At 49.5% G+C, this 21,509-nt stretch overlaps 1 protein-coding gene across 5 annotated transcripts in view; it reads right to left on the reverse strand.

The window, feature by feature from the left end:
- The window catches only part of LOC105493453 (ubiquitin protein ligase E3B), a 66,431-nt gene that overhangs the window by 13,854 nt on the left and 31,068 nt on the right, over positions 1-21,509 (reverse strand). For 3 of the 5 annotated variants that reach the window (XM_071071160.1, XM_071071159.1, XM_011761123.2), the window contains 9 exons: positions 20,666-20,784; positions 19,922-20,036; positions 19,076-19,175; positions 13,226-13,345; positions 8,202-8,378; positions 7,975-8,085; positions 5,074-5,211; positions 4,694-4,759; positions 2,834-2,892 (listed from right to left, as the gene is read on the reverse strand). In XM_071071160.1, the coding sequence (XP_070927261.1) occupies positions 2,834-2,892; positions 4,694-4,759; positions 5,074-5,211; positions 7,975-8,085; positions 8,202-8,378; positions 13,226-13,345; positions 19,076-19,175; positions 19,922-20,036; positions 20,666-20,784 (1,005 nt within the window). Of the gene's footprint in view, positions 1-1,075; positions 2,324-2,833; positions 2,893-4,693; positions 4,760-5,073; positions 5,212-7,974; positions 8,086-8,201; positions 8,379-13,225; positions 13,346-19,075; positions 19,176-19,921; positions 20,037-20,665; positions 20,785-21,509 lie in introns of those variants that run through there. The other 2 variants (XM_071071161.1, XM_011761126.2) reach the window with 2 other exon arrangements.

Genomic DNA, 21,509 nt, shown 5'->3' on the forward strand with positions numbered 1-21,509 from the left:
AGACTGGTCTCGAACTCCTGACCTTAGGTGATCTGCCCGCCTCAGCTTCCCAAAGTGCTGGGATTACAGGCATGAGCCAATATGCCTGGCCTTTTCTTTTTTTTTGAGATGGAGTTTCATTCTTGTCGCTCAGGCTGGAGTGCAATGGCACGATCTCGGCTCACTGCAACCTCTGCCTCCTGGGTTCAAGTGATTTTCCTGCCTCAGTCTCCTGAGCTGACATTACAGTGACCGCCACCATGCTCAGCTGAGTTTTGTATTTTTAGTGGAGACAGAGTTTCACCACGTTGGCCAGGCTGGTCTCCAACTCTTGACCTCAGGTGTTCCACCTGCCTTGGACTCCCAAAGTGCTGGGATTACAGGTGTGAGCCACTGTACCCAGCCTTGCATCACTGATTTCTTAGCAAAGAACTTGAGCCCCGCCCAGGTACGACTCTCACCAATTCCAAATTAGTACAGTCCAAATAAATGTTTTACAATGCTAAAGCTTTAGTGATCTTGAAAATATTCCTATTAAAAAAAATTTTCCAGCAGCAAACCTGTACATTAATACATTCAAATATGATTTTCCTATCACTGCTCCTCCTTCCAGGTATTTTGTGAAGCAGTCGACGAGTACTGCTCCACTTTACTCAGAAAGGGGGAGGAGAAGAAAGGGGGTGAGAAGGAAGGAAGCAGAGAAGGAGGTAGGAGAGAAGAGAGGATGGGAAACATCCAACACTTATAAAGTGCAAGATCAAGGATCACCCCTAAAGAGGGAGAAACTGGCCGGGCGCGGTGGCTCACGCCTGTAATCCCAGCACTTTGGGAGGCCGAGACGGGCGGATCAGGAGGTCAGGAGATCGAGACCATCCTGGCTAACATGGTGAAACCCCGTCTCTACTAAAAAATACAAAAAACTAGCCGGGCGAGGTGGCGGGCGCCTGTAGTCCCAGCTACTCGGGAGGCTGAGGCAGGAGAATGGCGTGAACCTGGGGGGCGGAGCTTGCAGTGAGCTGAGATCCGGCCACTGCACTCCAGCCTGGGCGACAGAGCGAGACTCCGTCTCAAAAAAAAAAAAAAAAAAAAGAGGGAGAAACTGCCACTGCCAGGCCTTTTGAGTTAGTATGCAGAACTGAGTATCCTTGCCCTGCCCTGAGGCTTTATGCTATAAATCTGTGAAACAAGTTTCCACACAGGAGGTTTCCCGGCAGGACAGGACTCTCCCCTCCAGCACAGCCTGCCCCCACCTACCTCCTCTGGGAGCTCTACCGAGCAGCCAGTGTCTATGTGGGAAGAGTAAGTGACTGCCTACCGTCACCCTCAAGCTGCAACACCTGGCAACGTGTGGCCTCTCCAGGGGGTGGCAGGATCCGTGTGACACGTCACCCATCTGAGGATGGTAACCATCACTGCTGTCATTTAAGCCCTCCTCTGAGCCTGACACCCAGGAAGGTATTTTATATACATTGCCCTACGAGCACCCCCCCCCTAAAGGAATGGCTACGGGTTACACGGCAGGCAGGGGCAGGACTCACCCTTGCTCTCTCTGGCCCTGGCTGGGCTCTCTCTACCCTCCCAACCTGCACTTTGTTCCTTCGAAGTTTTCAAACTAATGCCCTGTGGTCAAGGAGCAAGGTTGGTGTATTTCAATCATTATGAAAACAGGGTCTGTTCTCCTGACGCTTCTGACAGTCTAAATACAAAACTCCCAAGCTTGCAGACTGACCGAACCACCTGATCTGAGAGGAACACGACGCTTGGGAACACTGGACTGTGACGTGCATCTGATTCAAATGACTCACCAGGTGGGACTGAGCCCTCACTTGTCACTGAAGAGACTGATGCTCCAATTAACAGTTCAAAAGCTCACCTGAGCCTGGCAGCAGGAGACTGATAAATTGACAAAGGGGCCAAAGTGTGCTTCTCATGCCAGGCTCTGCTGTTTAAATTAGGTGACAATAGCGCCGGGTGGAGACCGTGCACTGAGAGTTTTTGCTTCTAGGGACCAAAAGGGATGACATTTATGATGGATTCTGCAGAGCCCTTTATCTGTGACGATAGTTGCTGGGCCTCAGAGTCTCTCCAATTCTCATGTCTAAGGACCTCCGTCTGCGGCATTTGAATTCACCACTGTCTTCTTGAGAACACTGTTTTATACAACTGCCACGTGCTATCATCCAAAACGATCTGCCCCTCCTCGCCAAGGAGTCTTTCCACCTCTGTGCTCTCTGGGTTCCGGACAGCGTGCTGAATGGCTCAGAATCCATCTGTCTGCATCTAGGGCTGTTATTAAACTCCTAAGAACACTGTGGCCTGGGTGCCTCTGACCTTAGAAGTGCTACTGCAAAAAATAAATGGTCAATTCTTATTTTGCAAATCAATATATGTATTTTTTTGAGACAGAGTTACACTCTGTCGCCCAGGCTGGAGTGCACTAGTGCGATCTTGGCTCACCGCAATCTCCACCTCCCGAGTTCAAGCAATTCTCCTGCCTCAACCTCCTGAGTTGCTGGGATTACAGGCACGCGCCACCACACCCAGATAATTTCTGTATTTTTAGTAGAGACAGGGTTTCAACCATGTTGATCAGGCTGGTCTCGAACTCTTGACCTCGTAATCTGCCCGCGTCAGCCTCCCAAAGTGCTGGGATTATAGGCGTGAGCCACTGCACCCAGCTGCAAACTGAATTTAATATAATTCTGGCCTATGAACTGTAACCGGTAAATTCCATTATGATATTTATGGCCTCTTTCTACTTCAATCTATCTTAATAAATTCTCAACATAAGCCCAGAGAGCCAGAATGAAATCTTTTCAAGTGGTGACCTTAAAAATCTAATTGCTATACTCACTTATTTTCATTTGTAACAGGAATGGTCTTCCCTCCAGGAATCAGTTCATGGCAAACAAGCTGGGGGAGAAGATGGGAGTAATTACTAGGGAGGACTCTAATGGGGAAATAAAGCTTCCCGGAGATGAGAGGGCCCGGTGCAAACATCCATGATAATGATGGAATTAAGATGGCACATGCTTGGGAACCATCCTTTCTCATAAAAAGTCAAGGCTGAAATATCAACAAGCAGACCCTGCATGATCGATATGAAAGGTTTTTTTTCTCACCCAATCCTTGTTCAAACATTTGTATTAAGACTTCGAGATGTCATGGAGGGGAATGTGTTGGCATTTTGGAGCAGAGCAGGATGGTTAAACAAACACTGGTACATCCATACCCTGGAATACTGTGCAGGTACTAAGCAATATGATGAAAATGTGCATTTACTAAAAAGGTGGAAAAAGGCCACTGGTGTAACAACATGCACAGAACGGCATCATTTCTGGAACGGGAAAGACTCTGGAAAGAGTCTCAAAGGACACAGGTAACACACTACCACGGGCAGGCTGTGGGCACTGGCACTACAGGCAGCTTGCATTTTCATCTTTTGCTCATATTAGAGCTAAATTTTTTTGTTAGAAGTTTCATTATCTTTAACGTTGGGAGAGAAAATTATGTTAGGAGGAAGCCTCAACATCTGATTACCGATTTATTTTAAACTCTAAAATCAACTGCTTCTTTCAACTTCAGGAATACTTCCTGTGCATCACCTAAAAATCAAAGGACATATCATTTGAAGCCAATTTTAATAGCAATTCTGTGAAGATTCTAGAACCCTACAGATCCAGAAAGGAACAAGTGATCCCAGTCCCACTGCCGTCAGCATCTCGGGTGGCACCGTGGGCTTTAAAGCTGAAAGGGCCCTTAAGAATCAGCCAGCCTGAGGTTTCCTGATTCCAGGAACACCCCGCCCGTGAACTGTTCTGTAGAGAACGATCCTGTGAGACAGCACTCTTTCCTTCCTTCAAAGAAGAGTTCTGGGTCTGAGGAGTTAGCAAAGCTTGAGGTTAACTCAGCTCCACTTTGGTTTCCTCCTCACAGGCTGCTCTGAGCCTTCACATGCCACATGTCAGCCTCCCCAGGGGCCTTTCAGGAGGACAGGCCACGCAGGGCTCCCAGCAGTGCTTATGGACTGGGCCCATCCAGGACTTCCATCTGGCAAATGGATATGGAAAGCGTGGCTCAGGGAGACTGGGGGTTCTCTCTGAGGTGCCCAAGCACGAGTCTAAGAAGTCGGCTCTGCGTTAAGCTCATGGTGCCGTTTCTGCCGAGTGGCCCTTGGACATGCACTCCCAGAGCCTCATGCAGGCACCTCCACCAGGACACAATCAGAGGGGGTGGAGGCCGCTACAGAGAAAAGCCAGAAGGAAACGTGGGAGGAGACGTGCTGCGGCCCCGAGTCCAGGGTCTCTGCTCCCTGCTCTGCTCTGCATGCTGAGCCATGAACATGCACAGGCTTCTGCTTGAGGCACTTCTGGGGTGGCACCTTCCCCATCTCTAAGACATAATCCTCCATTTGTAACAACTAATCCTCACCATGGTAACGAAAAGCCATGTTACAAATGGGGAATTACCCTAAAATGCGATATAAGAAAGCAGGGTCTCCTCGGGAAGCTTCAAAGGCCAGGTCAACTGGAAGGAAAGGAGGGGGCCCTCTCTCCCAGCAAGATGGGAGGAGGATGGGCGAGGGGTGGGGAGGACGAGGGACCAGACAGAGCCTCAGCTTGGGGCTCTTTCTGAGGAAAACACAAACAAAACGGCAGGTCTCAGGAACCCATGGGGGCAGTGGAAAAGGAACTCAGCCAGGGGGCGGACCTACCTGACCCATGACGTCCTCGTCATACGACAGTGTGAGGCCCAGGTCAGCGATGTCCCCGTCATAGCGCTAACGTGACAGAGAAGGGGAAAGTGTTGGGGCCGTGGAACACTATGTGCTTAGAGGTTTAACCCTCCCGAGGTGCTACTTTGGTGCTGTGAACACCCATGGCTGCTGAACAGCTTGACGCAAAGGTCATTGGTGACTTTGAGGCGGGAGGTTGTGAGGATCAGCCCTGAGTGGGACTGCCCACAGGGGGACGTGGGGGGCCTGCAGCAGCTACAGTGACAGCAAAAAGAGACAGGCCATCTCCTTCTGGGACTTTACAAAGCTGTGAGTTCACACCAGTGCTTGGCTTAGCTCACCCACCATTCCACACTCACCTTGATGGAGGTGAGGTTTTTATAGAACTCGGAGTCCAGAGAAGGCAGTTCATCCACCGAGCTATAGAAGACGCTGTGGTGGTGCCCGAGCAGCTGGCTCAGGAAGAAGGATGCGAATGGCACGTCCACCACAATTCCCTGGGAGAGCAGAGAAGCAGAGCTGTCGGTCGGCCAGGATTCTGATGCAGTGTTTGGATCGGGGTGGCTCAGGGTGCAGACATGGCCTGAGGGTGCCATTGGCATTTCCAGGCCCCTCCTAAGTTTCCAATCTGGAGAGCAGTATCTCCCCATCCTCTATCAAATACAACTGAGTGCCTCCTGGGGACATTACAGCACGAGTGGTCAGGACACAGGGTTTGGAGCTACAGTGCACAGAGATTAAATCCTAGCTGGGCTGCTGCCAGGCCAGGGCCCTCAGCTGTCTCACCTGTCCGTGGGGAGCAGCACCAGCCTCTCAGGTAAGAGGATGGAGCGGGCACAGTATCAGGCCCCCAAGCTCTCAGGGCAGCCATGGCATGGGCAGGGGCCCGAGGAGCACAGAGGAGAAGCTCTCCCCCAAAGGCAGGGTTAGGGAGCTTCCGGGAAAAAAGCCAGCTAAGCGAGGCATAAAGTAGCCAGCCAGGCACTGGTATAAGGCCCCAGGAGTGCTCCAGGGATGGAGGGCACGTAAGCAATGGAAGCTACGTCCAAAGAGGACGTAAGGTCAGGTCAGGCAGGGCCCATAAGCCTCACTGCAGGTTGGATTCTGTCCAGAGGGCTCTGAGCAGAGACGGGACAGAGCTACACTTTTATGTGGGGAATGGGCTGGCGAGAGGAAGACAGGAGGCAGAGACACAGCCAGACGGCTGTGGCATGCTGCCAGGGGAAAACGCTGACAGACTGTGCCAGGGTAGCGGCAGGAAGGTGGTGAGAGACATGTGGACTGGAGAGGCTGAGAGGGGACAGTCACTCGGACTTGACGACGCCTGTCAGAGGACCGTAAGGGGTAAATGAGTTAATCCATGCCACTCCTCACGGAGGGCCTAGCAGGTCCCATCTTCTCTCGTCAGTGCAATTACTGTCGGAGGTGAGGGAGGGAAAGGACACAGAGGCGAGGCCTGGGAAATGAGATGACATTCAGAAAAGCCAGGAGGCCATGCTTTCCAGGTGGCTCAGGCTCTTCTGAGTGTCATCACAGCAACATGTTTAAAGGAAAACACATGCCATGTGCTCGGGTGAGTCCTAATGGGATTTTTAACTTTCTCAGTGGCAATCAACTGAGAAATTGTCTCCATTATGCAGATGAGGAAACAGAGGCACAGAGAATGGGTCCAGGACCCAAATCACTGGAGGGCACAAGGAAGACTGGACGGTGTTTGGGCAGGGGCTCAGATGGGCCACCTGATTCCATCGTGGCCGGGGACTGAGGCCCGTGCACACAGGCTGTCTGCAGACAGAGAGAGAACAATGGATTGTTCAAGAGTGAAAGGAGTTTGGCCCTGAGACCTCCCTCTCAGCTTGGCCCAGCTGCTGGCTCTTTCTGTTTGGAAAGCATCTGGCTTCTCCAGGTTTCTGGGGTATGCAAAGAGTGCTGCCCAGGTGGCTCGCTTCCTCCGTACTTGGGCCAGAAGCTCAGCAGAGCCTGAGACCCAGGAAAGGTCCCTGCAGCTCTGGAGCCCGCTGCAAAGGCCACACAGACTAGCTGAGCTTGTGCTGCAGCTTTCCTTCGTCCTGGGAAGCAGGACTCTTCCCAGGAACAGGCGGTGACTTCCCACTCAGGGTGGTCCCACCATGGCTTTCAATGGACAGGGAGCAGGAGCTGTGTGGGCCACGACGTCGCCCTGACCCCAAGAGGCCACAGAGTGGAAACCCAGACTCACTTCCTCTTAGTAAGGTGAGGACGACTGCTCCAATCCACCTGGGGTGAGCAGCTGCTGGGCACCGTGGGAGGCCCTCCTCACTTACCATCAACGGCAACCCAGGAACGTGGTTTTTCTTATCTCCACTTTACTGATGAGAGAACGGGGCTTAAAAACTAAAGGAACTCGAAGGCACATGGTCACACGGCTGACTAGGAACAGCTGGTCCTGACCTGTTGCCATGGCTGGGAAGCACTCACTCAAACAGCACAAGATTTTTTTTTTTTTTTTTGAGACGGAGTCTCGCTCTGTCGCCGAGGCTGGAGTGCAGTGGCCGGATCTCAGCTCACTGCAAGCTCTGCCTCCCGGGTTTATGCCATTCTCCTGCCTCAGCCTCCCGAGTAGCTGGGACTACAAGCGCCTGACACCTCGCCCGGCTAGTTTTTTGTATTTTTTAGTAGAGACGGGGTTTCACCGTGTTAGCCAGGATGGTCTCGATCTCCTGACCTCGTGATCCGCCCGTCTCGGCCACCCAAAGTGCTGGGATTACAGGCTTGAGCCACTGTGCCCAGTCAGCACAAGATTTTAAAACTATCAAACTCCACAAAATGCTGCCCTCCTACAATGGGGACCCAGCCTCCGTGTGGCCATCTGGCTCTGCACACCACTCCTCACGCCTCAGGAAAGAAGAGGGCTGGCTTAGGACTTGGGCCGGCCTGGGTTCAAATTCCGCCTCTATCTTGGCTTGGGTTCAAATTCCGCCTCTACTACTTAACTAGCAATGAGACTCTGGATAGGTGACTCCTCAAAGCTTCAGGTCTCCCATCTTTAAATAGCCAGGACAGCAGCAGCCCTGTCACAGGGCTGTCGATGGGATGAGATGAGATGGCACAGGCAAAGTGCCCAGCACTGGTGTACAACAAACCTTGGTTCCTGCCCCTGTCCTCGCTTGTACCCTAGTGACAGTTTACATGGCCAAGCCCGATCACATATGTGTATATGAAGAAGCCCATGATACCACTAACATTTTATTTTACATTTCTCTGTTTCTTAACGTTCCTACCTCATACACAGCCTTCCCCAGCATCTTCCCCACAAACTCGAAGAGCTGCAGGTAATTCTCGTGGATGTAGGATGTGGGTGAGGGGTACAGCCTCTCATCCCCACTGGTTGTCTGCAAGGCAAAAAGACAGGGAGAGGCAGAGGTCAAGTGCCTTGCAAGGAGCAAGTTCAGCTCTTCACGTCTTGAATCTGGCTGCTGTCAACCCTGTTGTCCCTCCCCTTAAATACCTTGAACAGATTGAGTGCCGGGTCAAACACTCTCTTGATGATCTCTTCCAAGAACTCCTTAAAAACACCGTCTTGATCAATCCCTGCTTCGTCCACCCCGAGGTCATTGACAAACTTCACACGGATGACTCCCTTCATGGCGTGCTGCGAGAGCTGCCGAAGCTGCTCGTAGCCATCCTGCCAAGAGCAGAATTACAGCCCAATAGGAAGCCCAGAGACTTCTGCACAATTCGGGGTTCCCTCTCCTCTGTGCGAAGCTCTCCCAGCATCATTACCAAATGTGCAAATTATGACACGTGGGTGCATGACAGGAGCCATTCTCACCTAGTTTTGAATGAGTGATGATTAAAAGGAGAGATTCATTTGGGGATGTGATGGTATTGCTCCCTGGCAAGGGGAGACTGACCTCAAGGGGACAGAGAAGTGAGATGGGGAAATTAGACAAAATGAGTCATGACAAGCTCCTGGCCATCAGACAAAGGATGAAAGAAACCGGGACAAGATGCATTTCTCTCTTTCTCAATGCTAAGAGTACCTTTAGCTCATGGTTTAAAAAAAAAAAAAAAAAAAAGTAAAAAGAAAAAAAATCAAACCTACAGAACACTATAAAATGAAAAGAATTACCCAACAACCCTCATCTCCTGCTGCCTTCCCAATCATGAAGAGCCTGCAAGTCATGCTGAGGAATTTAGGGGGCATAATGAGGGTGATGGGAGCCACAGAACGTTTTAGGCAAAGAGTAACAGGGCTGACTTTCTGTCAGATCTTTCTATTGGCAGCAGAGCAGGTGGATGGCAGGGACCAAGGCAGGGAGCAGAGACCAAGACGTGGGGGTGGTGCTGGGCCTGGACTTCTGGCTGGTGGTCAGCTCTCTTAGGACACAGCCATTCAGCACATCTTCTCTATCCAGACCTCAACATGCACAGCCCCAGAACCACCACTTCAGAGTTCTCCTACTAAATCATCTGTTTAGTTTGTCTCTTGATTCTAATCTGTTGAGGCCTTCCTGGCTTCTGGTTCCATCATGTAATGCATTCCTAGTACTTGGGGTGCTGAGGTTTTATTTCAGAGCAGTGACTATAAAAACAGTGCTGAATAGCACAGGGCCCAGGGAAGAGTCTGTTGGCCCCACTTGAGAGGCCCCATCACCAGGTGAAACTGACATCTTCAGATGCTGTGACGGAACAAGTGACCAATCAACCCTGCTGTCCTGTGAAGGCCACGCCACACTTCTCCCTTTCAGCTACAACTGGAACCCTGTCACATGTTGTGCAGAGGTCAGACAGACCATCTCCATAGCATCCACTCAGCTGCTGTCTGGTCCTCTCATCACAAAGCAAACGAGCAGTACGCCAGTACGGCAAGACCTGTTTTGGGGAACCCTTGCTGCCTTCCTGCCACGCTCACTCAGTGATCCCCAAAGGACTATCCTGTGGTGCCCCTGAGTCTTATTCAGGGGTCAGGCTCCACAAAGTTAGTGGGCAAGGGATAAATTACCTCTCAAGACCCCTAAGTCACCTGTGGGAACAGGAACACAGTTTTGTGGAGGCAAACCTGAGAAGGACTTTTTATGTACATAAAGTTTGAGAATCATTAAGTTAGATGACAAAAGGGAGAAACAGGAAGTCACTAGGCAGCTGTAACAGCATTTAAGCCATTCTGCCTAAATTTAAGATAATTATCTTGGGCCAGGCACATCACGAGGTCAGGAGATCGAGACCATCCTGGCTAACACGGTGAAACCCCGTCTCTACTAAAAAATACAAAAAAACTAGCCGGGCGAGGTGGCGGGCGCCTGTAGTCCCAGCTACTCGGGAGGCTGAGGCAGGAGGATGGTGTAAACCCAGGAGGCGGAGCTTGCAGTGAGCCGAGATCCGGCCACTGCATTCCAATCTCGGCGACAAAGCGAGACTCCGTCTCAAAAAAAAAAAAAAAAAAAAAGATAATTATCTTGGCACCGAAATGAGGACGGATGGAGAATTCCAACAAGTTCCTGTCTGCCTGCAGGAGTTCCTCCATCCTGCTTTAAAATTATGCCTCCCCAGCCTTCACACGGATTAGCAGATGCATTTGTGGTTATGTGTTTGAAATGGGATGGTACGTGTGAATGCACGTGGCACATGGCCTAGCTCAAGGAGCATTTACTGGATTCAAATCTCCGTCTTGCTTGACCAGCTCCACATCAGCCTCTTTGTTAAAAAGTTTAGAGGGGACCACCTCTTGTGATACGTTTCCTGCCTTCTGGGAACTGGATGTGCGAGGATTATATCCATGCCTCTTGGGAGGTGAATGTGAGTCAGCTTTCCTCTTCTTCACTGCATCTCAACGTGCAGACACAGGGAATACCGAGCTAGAAAAGGGATGCCTGGCTTCCAGGCCCAGCTCTGTCACTGATATCCAAGTGACCTTGACTGTTTGAAGTTCTCTGGCCTCAGTTCTGCCTTTGACAGAGACAGGGGAAAGGACTGGATAAGAGTATGTTTGAGGATCCTTCTGGTTCTGAATGCTACAGTTCCAGTCCAAACTCACCCTCTGGGAAGGAGAGCCTTCCTACAGGACTTTAATATCTGGAAGCCTAACACGGAAGCACAGCCCTCAATACTAACCATAAAAAAAGAAAACGAAGCCCAGGAGAGCATGAGTCTGAGATCAGCTTACTGCCGCCCCCTTGTGTCCAAATCCAGCAAAGGCCCCTGGGCTCTCATATTCTAATAACCAAGCCACCAGATTACGAGAACTGGGATAACAATGAACAACCCTCTTCCCTTCTCCAATGGAAAGTAAAGAGGAAAAGGAGGCTGGGCGCGGTGGCTCAAGCCTGTAATCCCAGCACTTTGGGAGGCCGAGGCGGGCGGATCACAAGGTCAGGAGATCGAGACCACAGTGAAACCCCGTCTCTACTAAAAATACAAAAAATTAGCTGGGCGCGGTGGCGGGCGCCTGTAGTCCCAGCTACTCAGGAGGCTGAGGCAGGAGAATGGCGGGAACCCGGGAGGCGGAGCTTGCAGTGAGCTGGGATCGCGCCACTGCACTCCAGCCTGGGCAACAGCGTGAGACTCCGTCTCAAAAAAAAAAAAAAAAAAAAGAGGAAAAGGAACTTTGCCTAAAGCCTGACAGACATCTCTTTCGCCATCCCTGAGGGATGTGTTTTAAAAAGTAGGGCCAGAGTAATTGGGATGTCAAGTGAATTTAAAATAAGCAACGACATTTGTGAAGGGAGTCGGGGGATTCTGCCACTCTCAGGAGATACTGCAATGTACACTACCCCAGACTCTTCCCGTGGGTGGGTGCTGGCCACATCTGGGTGGGCATGATGGGTGGTGGGGCTACGGATTCCTAAAGACAGGGGAGGTGCATCTGGGTCTGCTGAGGAAAGTGCTGGAAAAGGAGTTTCTACCACACAATTGGGCTTTTTCTGAGTCAAAAGCAGAGATTGCAAATGGGTGGCCCACAGGTCGAATTTGGCAGAAAGACAGGTGTTATCTGACTTTCTAGGTACTTTACAGAGTTCAATTAGTTCACAACATGGAAGATCTGAATTTTGGCCTTCTCTTAAAAACTCAGAGCATTATGGAGCCCACCTCGCCACATGGCGGGTCTGGAGGAGCTGAGTGGCGGTGGCCTCTTCTGGGGAGGCATGTGCTTCCCACTGCTCCCCAACACTAAGGCTGGGTGTCAGTTGCCATTTATCAACTCACTCATGGGGGCTGTTTTTCTCAAGTAGAGGTACACAGACCAAGGGGGCTGTTTCAAGAAGAACAGGAGGGTAAAGCAGAAGTGGAGATTATTTCTACATGTCTAGCATGCAAACAGAACGCTCCTGCAATGAGACCCACTCAGCCAGCTTTACTCCTTCACGTGGCCTGCAGGGCCCAGTGGGCACTTCAATTCCTTATGCCTACCTTTAAGAATGTCAGAAACATCCACTGTTCAGCACATGCTGCCTTTCTAGCAGCTCTTGGCATTGATCACCAGTGGCTGGTGGCACTCAAACAAGCTCTCCAGTAAGGAGTGACACAAGCAAGGTGCGATGCACCGCAGGAGAAAATGAAGACACGTCAGGAGGAAGAGCTGCTGCCGGGAGCCATCTGCCGGTTGGGGTGGCTATCTGGCCACATGCTGTCAGGGGAATCCTGTGACTGTCCTATACTGCAGGATAGGCTCATGAGGAACTGCGGCTGGAGTGTGATAAAAAGGTCTAAAGTGCAAACACGGCAAATAAATCAAGCCAAGCCTCTCCAGGGAATGGGGACTGTGGCTCAGTCACCAGTTCTATTGCTGGCAGGATGAGCGTGTATGGGGAGGCTGTGCACTATACAAGCCTGAGGGAGGCTGTGGCATGGACAACACAAACACCGTAGGTAGTTAAGTTTATGACAACCATGTTCCAGCAGATTGGAGTCAGGGTCTTGTGCCAACAAAACCAATGTATTATGACAATTTTCTGACACATGAGGACCGGGTACCTATCTCTAATTTCCATGGAGTCACCCTACAGTGACAGCCCCAGTCAATGGGTTTAGCTCAGGTGGGTCACTTCAGTGGTATCTTCTAAGTTTCTGTCTACAAAGAACTTCCAGCTCTGTGATAAATGTATTTCTCTACATAACTCAGTAAATGTAACACCTCCACTCCACTTCTACTACAATCACAGTTGAGAGTCTGGGCAAAGTGCCTGCTGGGACAAATGGATTTTGCACAGACCTGAGAGTGTTAGTGCAGCCGCTGGGGCTGGCAGCTCTGGTCCTCATTTCAAAGGGACAGGAAGAGGTGGAAGTTCTAGCCCAGTGACTCTCATGGGGTAAAGGAAGACACTGCTGGGTCTCCGGCATTGAGGACATGTTTAATCAAGCAGCTGTTCAGAGCAGTCAACAGGACAAATGACCCCTTCCTGCTCCCAGAGCCTTGATTTCAGATCAAGGAGTAACAGGAACAGGTAAAAAGCCAGAAATCGTCCACTAAAGAGCTTCCATGTTGCAGGGCCCACCTTCCTTGTGGTAGGATTCCATAGGCTTCACACTCACCTCCAGCATCCTGGACCGACGGATGGTGATGTGAGTGACATGCGGGGAGGCAGAGCTGGTTTCCACCAGCCCCAGTTTCTCCTTCTCCTTGGTAACCATGGTTCGAAACAGGAGAACTCTCTAAAATGAACAGAGGCGGGACCAGAAAACAGGGTCAGCAACTGATGATTCCATAAAAACACCCTGCAAAAATGACTGAAACTGAAGTTAGATGAGATGCAGGCAGAATGGGATGCCTTAACATGTGCTACCGGTTAGAGTGTCTTGTGAGAACAGAAGCATTCCCTGGAACAGTTGTGGGAATTAGAAATATAGCTGAATACATGTCAAGCAAAAAACGTTCCGGAAAGAGTGGTCTGCCTGCAGCTAGGGTCCAGCTAGGAATGGCCTACGAGAAAATCCTCCTCAAGGCTGGGTGTGGTGGCTCACGCCTGTAATCCCAGCACTTTGGGAGGCCAGGGTGGGCGGATTACCTGAGGTCAGGAGTTCAAGACCACCCTGGCCAACACGGTGAAACCCTGTCTCTACTAAATACAAAATACGAAAATTAGCCAGGCATGGTGGCATGCGCCTGTAGTCCCAGTTACTTGGGGGGTTGAGGCAGGAGAATCGCTTGAACCTGGGAGGCAGAGGTTGCAGAGGGCCAAGATCATGCCACTGCACTCCAGCCTGGGGGACACAGTGAGACTCTGTCTCCAAAAGAAAAAGAAAAAGAAAAAAGAAAATCCTCCTCATTCAGTCAATAATCCACTATAAAAACCTGATGACAGAACAAGTTACACAGACTTCTTTATCTAGCTGTGCCTGCTTTAAGGGAAATCAATATTATGAATCCTAAGAACAAAAACAATTCAAAGATAATTTTTCCTACAGTCAGAGAATTTAAAAATGACCCTACAGTATAAAGCTCCCTGACCTTTCAATCTGCCTCCTATGTGCCTTCAAGCCCACCACAGTCTCACAAGTAATATTTCTCAATTACTACTTGAAAAGAACCCTCTCTCCTTATTTGTAAGATTCTGCTAAACCTCTTTAGAAGAGCATGACTCTTTGCCCCATCCTGGGCTTGAGAATCAGCACCCTAATACCATTTAAATAAAGTCAGCTGAATGAATACATAAATCCAACCACAGCTGTTTTTCTAAAAATGGGAATCTCGGCCGGGTGCGATGGCTCACGCCTGTAATCCCAGCACTTTGGGAGGCTGAGGCGGGCGGGTCACCTGATGTCGGGAGTTCGAGACCAGCCTAACCAACAGGGAGAAACCCCCAACTCTACTAAAAATACAAAATTAGCCAGGCGTGGTGGTGCATGCCTGTAATCCTAGCTACTCGGGAGGCTGAGGCAGGAGAATGGTGTGAACCTGGGAGGCAGAGATTGCAGTGAGCCAAGATCGTGCTGCTGCACTCCAGCCTGGGTGATAGAGCGAGACTCCATCTCAGAAAAACCACAAAAAACAAAAAACAAAAACCAAAAAAAAGGGTATCTTCCCCAAAGTCAAGAGCTTTATTAAACATAAGAATAGTAGCAGCCAGGTGTGGTGGCTCACACCTGTAATCCCAGCACTTTGGGAGGCTGAGGCGGGTGGATCATCTGAGGTCGGGAGTTCGAGACCAGCCTGACCTACAGGGAGAAATCCCAACTCTACTAAAAATACAAAATTAGCCGGGTGTGGTGGTGCATGCCTATAACCCCAGCTACCCAGGAGGCTGAGGCAGGAGAATGGAGTGAACCCGGGAGGCGGAGCTTGCAGTGAGCCGAGATTGCGCCACTGCACTCCAGCCTGGGCAATAGAGGGAGACTCCGTCTCAGAAAAAAAAAAAAACCCAACAAAACAAAACAAAACAAAAATGGGAATCTCCCCCAAAGTCAAGAGCTTTATTAAATACAAATAAGAACAGTAACAGCTGGGGGCGGTGGCTCATGCCTGTAATCCCAGCACTTTGGGAGGCTGAGGTGGGGGAATCACCTGAGGTTGGGAGTTCGAGACCAGCCTGACCAACAGGGAGAAACCCCCAACTCTACTAAAAATACAAAATTAGCCGGGCATAGTAGCGCATGCTATAATCCCAGCTACTTGGGAGGCTGAGAGGCAGGAGAATTGCTTGAACCCGGGAGGCGGAGGTTGTGGTGAGCCGAGATCGTGCCACTGCACTCCAGCCTGGGTGACAGAGTGAGACTGTGTCTTTAAAAAAAAAAAAAAAAAAGAAGAAGAAGAAAGGGGATGGTACTGAGTGGAAGAACTACTGTTCAGTGAAGCATCTCGCTGAAGCTGGTTGACAGGTCTAGACATGACAGGACTGACGTGCTCTGAGTAGAAGCAAAAGCCCTGAGAGGTTTCAGGGCCATGCAGAAGAGAGGGGACAGACTGGGGACACAGGGAGGGAGGCTGGTGATAGGAATGAAGGGTGCCACTATCTCTCCTCTCTATGGCAGGGGAACAGTAGGACTTTTGAGAACAGGTGTTTCAGTCATGTGGAGTCGTGTAGTTTGTGACACAAGTACTTCCTATGACCCCAAATCTTTGGCATGGCCACCTAAAGGGGTGCTGTTTGGTGATACACAGGCAGAAGGCGAGTTACATCTGGGTCAATCCAGCATGGGGTGGAGACAGCAGAAGACACAGAAACAGAACTAAAGAGACAGAAGTGACCACAGAAAGCCTGGATAGGGCTCTGGATTTCTATGGGGCATGGAAGAAGGTCTGGGGCAAGCTTATCCAGGCTGCAAGCGCTGGGCAACCTCAGCGACTGCAGTGGACAGCTGGGTACGGCTCATTCTCCCAATTCTACACATGAAGAAGACCTTATTCATCCAAGGCTACACAGTTGGTGGGCAGGGGGCTGGAATGAAATCCAAAGACCACACACAGCCCCCCATACTACACAGCCCCTGCCCACCCCACACCGCTTAGGCCTTCTGGGTAAAAGCAAAAGGCAGAGAGGCCTTAAGGCCCAGCCAGGGGATGAGTCACACATAAATAGGTAAAAACAATGTTAAGAGGGTGCAGAAAATGAAGTGCTGTACACGTGAGCCAGGCAGAGCTGAGGCTTTAACAAATGTTAAGGAAAACAAGAAAGGCACTATAGTGAAATCAAGAACAAGGGGGAGGGTCAATATTTAGGGCAGATGGTATAACAGTAACAGAGCAGAGAGAGCCTGTTACCCTCCTGTGTGCTCCAGCAAGAATATTTCAATGGCAGAGGGCAGCACACATGCCATTAGGGGGAGCCTGAAGCTTGAGATGGGCGGAGCGGCAACAGGACAGCCTGGCTACTCTGAATACACCAAACCTTAGATACTCCGCCAGGACCTGCAATCACGGAGCAGGAAGAGGCAGGAGATGAGGAGGGCCCCATTTTCCCAAGGGAGGAAATTTTATGAACTAAGGACAAACAACATTGATGACATATTTAAGCAAAATTCCCAAAAGAAAAAAAAAACATGAGGATTACCATACACCCTGGACGTAAAAGTCATTCCAATTTATCTCAGTGGTTCCCAAACTTTCCTATTCACAGCACCTCTATCATTGCAGTAACTTTTTTCATGGTACTCCTAGGCCAAAAGAAATCCCTAGCAGTCCCATTTACTAGGTAATTAGTTTCCAAATATTTATGTCCTAAGACCTCAGTTACTGTATTTTACAAATGCACCTGCTTTGAAATATAAAATACTTTTATTTCGTTCTTACAAGCCAGCTTTGCAATCATTAAAAAGAATGTAGTGCAATCTCATGCTGAAACCATGAACTACTCTGAACTAGCAGTTCATGTGGTGTCTCACTGTGTTCCCCTCAGAAATCTAAAATACGTGCAGCACCTCCAGTGGCCACAGCACATGTGAACCACAGAGAAACAGAGCGGAGGGTCTAGACTATGTGTTATGGAAATGCTACGGTCGGAGGCTGATTTCATAGACACTCAGGTCCAGGATGAGGGGCTGCATTTTAAACCAGACACCACCAAACCAGATAAGGCCCAGGAGATGAAGGCTGGAGTCTATTTCAAACAAAGACGAGGTGGAGAGGCTGATACTACACTTGGAAAACACAAGCCCCAGAGGCAAACAGGAGCTGCCAACAGATCACAGAAGATAAGAGAAGCCACTTTTAGGGGTTGTTCAAGGACCAAAGGGTAGAAGTTACCGAGAAGCACAGTTCATGATGAGGAAGAACGTTCTATCTTTCGGAAAGGTAAAGCCACAGAACGGCCTGCTTTGCAAAGCTGTGCATTTCCTATTGGAAGCAAGGTCAGGGACATCAGAGCAGGTGCTCCCGCAAGGAGGGCACATTTGATTAAGTAATTGCCATAAGGCCCTTCACTTCTGAGAGTTTGCCAAGTGCAGTAAGAATTTAAACAGCCACATTGTTTGCACATCATTGCTTGAGGGGAAAGAATAGCAACCACAAGTATTAAAGTCAAGGACAGAACAGTATCAAGACAGCAGTGAGGATGAAATACCTCTGAAAAATGAGATCTAATTTACAAAAATGTGATTTATGCTATTTTCTAAAAATATGTCTACTTCATTAAAAGAAAAAGAAAATAGAACAGGAGAAAAATAAAGGACACAACCTAGACTCCTAGAAGCCTCTTCTGAGAGGAGCAGAGTGTTGTCACAGCATCAGACATTTCCAGAGCACCTGCCACTCATCAGGGACGTGAGCCATGCTTGCCACCCTCATTTCCTGGATGCTCCTGCCACATCCCAACCCTCCCCAAGTCTCTCTCATCCCCCGGGTGTGCGGCACTCTCCTGGTTTCCCTCCTTCCCTCCTTGTGCTGGCCCTCTGTGGGATGGGTCCTGCAGGGCTCTGCCTCAGTGCCCTGGACTTCTCACTCCATCTGACTTCCTGACCACCTCGCCCAGACTATGGTGGGAGTCAGGAGATTTGGGTGCTGTCTGACTCCCTGACCACCTCACCCAGTCCATGGGGGGGCAGTCAGAACATTTGGGTGCTCTCCCTACACAGGCTCCTCACTCCTGAATGTCAGACTCCCTGTCCAGTGGCTTCCAGGAGCTGCAGACATCTCACATCCTACCTGCTCAATGCTGAACTCACCACCATGTTCCAGTCCTGCTTTTACCTGTGCTTCCACCTCAGGAAAACACCCCCGAGCACCCAAGCCAGACACCTGAGCATCACCTGAATTCTTCCTTTCCTTCTCCTCGGGATGTGAACATTCTCTGAGGCCTCCTTAAAAATATCTTGACTTGGTCATCTTTTGACTCCCAGGGCCCACCCTAGTGCCAGCAAGCTTGCTTTAACACCCCAGCCTCTAGCCAGCCCTCCATGCTGCAGCCAGGATGACCTTCCTGAAGTATGGCTCTGACCAGGTGCCTCCTAAGCTTCCAGCCCTCTGGTGGCTTTGCATAAAGCCCCTGATCCCAGCCTCAGTTTCTAAGGTCCTCTTGCTCGAGCTCCTACTACCCTCCTCGGCTTCCTCTCTTGACCCCATCCTTTCTATTCTCTCCAGCCACACTGCACATTTGGCTCTCCAACAGCACCTCATCCTCTCTCACTCAGCCTTTCAACCCACTCAGTCTTTCAACACTGTCCACTTTTGCCTGTGGGACCCTTTCCTGACCCCTTCCCCTCCCTCCAGCTGGTCAGGTCCCGCACCTGGGCTGCCACTCCACCAGAATCGCCAGTTCACTCTGTCTTCTCCAGCTGTGTACCCCAGCACTTGGTGTAACCCCACCACAGAGTAATGGCAACCACTGTTTCCTTGTGCTGAATGAATGATTCTACTTAGTCACCTCCAATGGCTGTAGCAAGGATGGAAAGGCAGGAACCACGTGAGGGAACAGAAAGACACATCGGGGCCCAGCTATGAGTGCAACTCACGTTTTTGTGAGGAATGACATGTGGGATGTACTGCAGGATCAACTGTGCCCGTTTTCTGTCCCTGTCGAGTTCTTGGAAGAGCACGCTAGGTTTGAGATCCCTTGAGAAGAAAGACATGGGTTTGGGAGAATTAAAAGAAGGAAATCATCCTCTAGTGCGAGGCTGGGAAGCGACACCATGTGGGCCACATGCAGCCTGCTGCCTGTTTCAAGAGTCTGATGGGAACAGGACCACACTCACTCATACATGTATAGCCTATGGCGGCTTTTGTGCTGCAAGAGCAGAGTTGAGTAGCTACAACAGAGACTGTCTGGTCCACAAAGCCTAAAGGCATCTGGCCCTTTACAGAAAAAGTTCGCCAGTCCCTGCTCTAGTGCCACAGCTTCGGCAGTTGCCATAAAGCTTGAGCTCCTTGATAAAAATGTGGATATGCACCTATGTTCAGTTGTGATAGGAGGATTTCCCCCACCCCATTACCCTCCAAAAAACCTAAAAGCAGTTTTTACCCTAGTAATTCTGCTAATAAAAACTGCCTTTTAACTCTCATGTTCCGTTGCTCAGCTCAGCTAAAAGACCTCTTCCTAGTTTGGATGAGAAATGTATGCTAAATATAATCTGGCTCTGTCGCCATTAATTAACTCTAATCATATTTGGTGTAAACATCTCTCAACAGAAGTGTCCTGACAGGTGCTTCATAGGGACAGCAGCTCTCTTTACACAAATGAACAGACAAAATGAAGCAGAGGGAAAAAGTCCTCTCTGCCCTAGAACAAGAGTGCTGAGCGCTCGGGCAGTGTGCCGGAGCAGGCTGGCTTCCATGGAGCCCTCCTCAACCCTGGAGCTCACTTTCGCAGCCAGTGGTCCTCGGGGGCGAAGCGCCGCCGGCAGTCCCGCTCGTACAGCACCATCAGCCACCCGTGGACAGACTGGAACAGCTCCAAGGTCTCGCCCTTGGCGTTCTCTGTGGGACAAACAAACAGGAAAGTCAGAGGAGGAGTCAGAGCCAGAGAGCAGGGGGAGGACAGCTCTTGTCTTCTGCAGTTGTCATCAAGTCCTTGATCTCCCTCGCTCTGAATTATATGTGGACCCGAAGGAATTAAAAGGCACCCTGGGTACGTGCTAAGTGTCTGCAGGGCCTGAGTGCCTCTCAGACAAAATCACTCATGCTGCCTCCCACAAGTGTGTCATCCGAAAGGCCTTTTCAATATAAGGAGCTTTGTCCTGAACAACTGGAGACACTTTGGGAGGTGGACTCTCATCTCAAGTGTGCACTGGCACATGTTTTATCTTCATGGAAATCAAATGGAAGAATCAACAGGAGATTCAGGGCAAAATTAATCATCATTAATAATCCTCGACACATACATGCAAATCCTGAAGGGAGCCTGGGAGAGCAAGACTTCTATAACCACACCACTATCTTAAGAGGTCACAGATAGTGAAGAAAGAAAATTTCCAATTATGGGAATATATGTGCACCTTCTATTAACTTGGATAGACAATAAAGCTAAGAATCAGTTGATGCTATAGACTCTTTGGCCTCCCTGGGTGCAGCATCAACCAAACAACGGCAGACACCTTTTATCTTACCTACGATTCCATCCCAGATCATCTTAAACACAAAGGAATTCAGAAAAGAGGAGATGGTGACCAGCTCTTCCAGTTTGAATGAAATCTGCTCTTCATAAACTTCAATGTCATCAAGGATTCTAAATCAGAGAGAAAATTACCCAGCATTCCACACTGAAAAAAGGCGAAGAGAAAAAAATCTGTACTGCTTAATAAACAAAATAAACAAGGTTGAGAAATAAGCTTTATCTTGTAGAGATACTTACTGTAAAATCTACAGATAAAACGATATGATGTCATCGGGGGAAAGGGGAGGGAGAGCCTTAGGACAAATACCTAATGCATGTGGAGCTTTAAACCTAGATGACCGGGTGATAGGTGCAGCAAACCACCACAGCACACGTATACCTATGTAACAAATCTGCACGTTCAGCACGTGTATCCCAGAACTTAAAGTAAAATAAAATAAAAATAAAATGAAAAAAAATGATATGATGTCTAGGATTTGCTTCAAAATAATGTGGGAGAGCAGAGCAGGTGGGCATTTGGATGAAGCAAAACTGGCTGTGAGTTGGTGCTGCTGAAGCTGATAATGGGCACAGGAGAGTTCATTATATCATCCTTTCTACTTTCTATTAATTTGAAATCGACCATAGTAAAAAGTTGAAAAATACAATTAAGAAAAAATCTGTACTCTATATTTTTCTTATTCATAAGAATCTGACTGTGACACTTTCTTAATTCACACCTCAATTCACGCCTTCCTCATTCACGTCTGCATATCAAGGAACGTTGACCGAGAGTTGATGTTTGCTGAGGAAAGCTGTAGAATCTTATTCAATATCTAAGACACATACTAGTGATA

The sequence above is a fragment of the Macaca nemestrina genome, chromosome 10 (genome assembly GCF_043159975.1).
Source record: "Macaca nemestrina isolate mMacNem1 chromosome 10, mMacNem.hap1, whole genome shotgun sequence".
NCBI classification, from domain to species: Eukaryota; Metazoa; Chordata; class Mammalia; order Primates; family Cercopithecidae; genus Macaca; species Macaca nemestrina.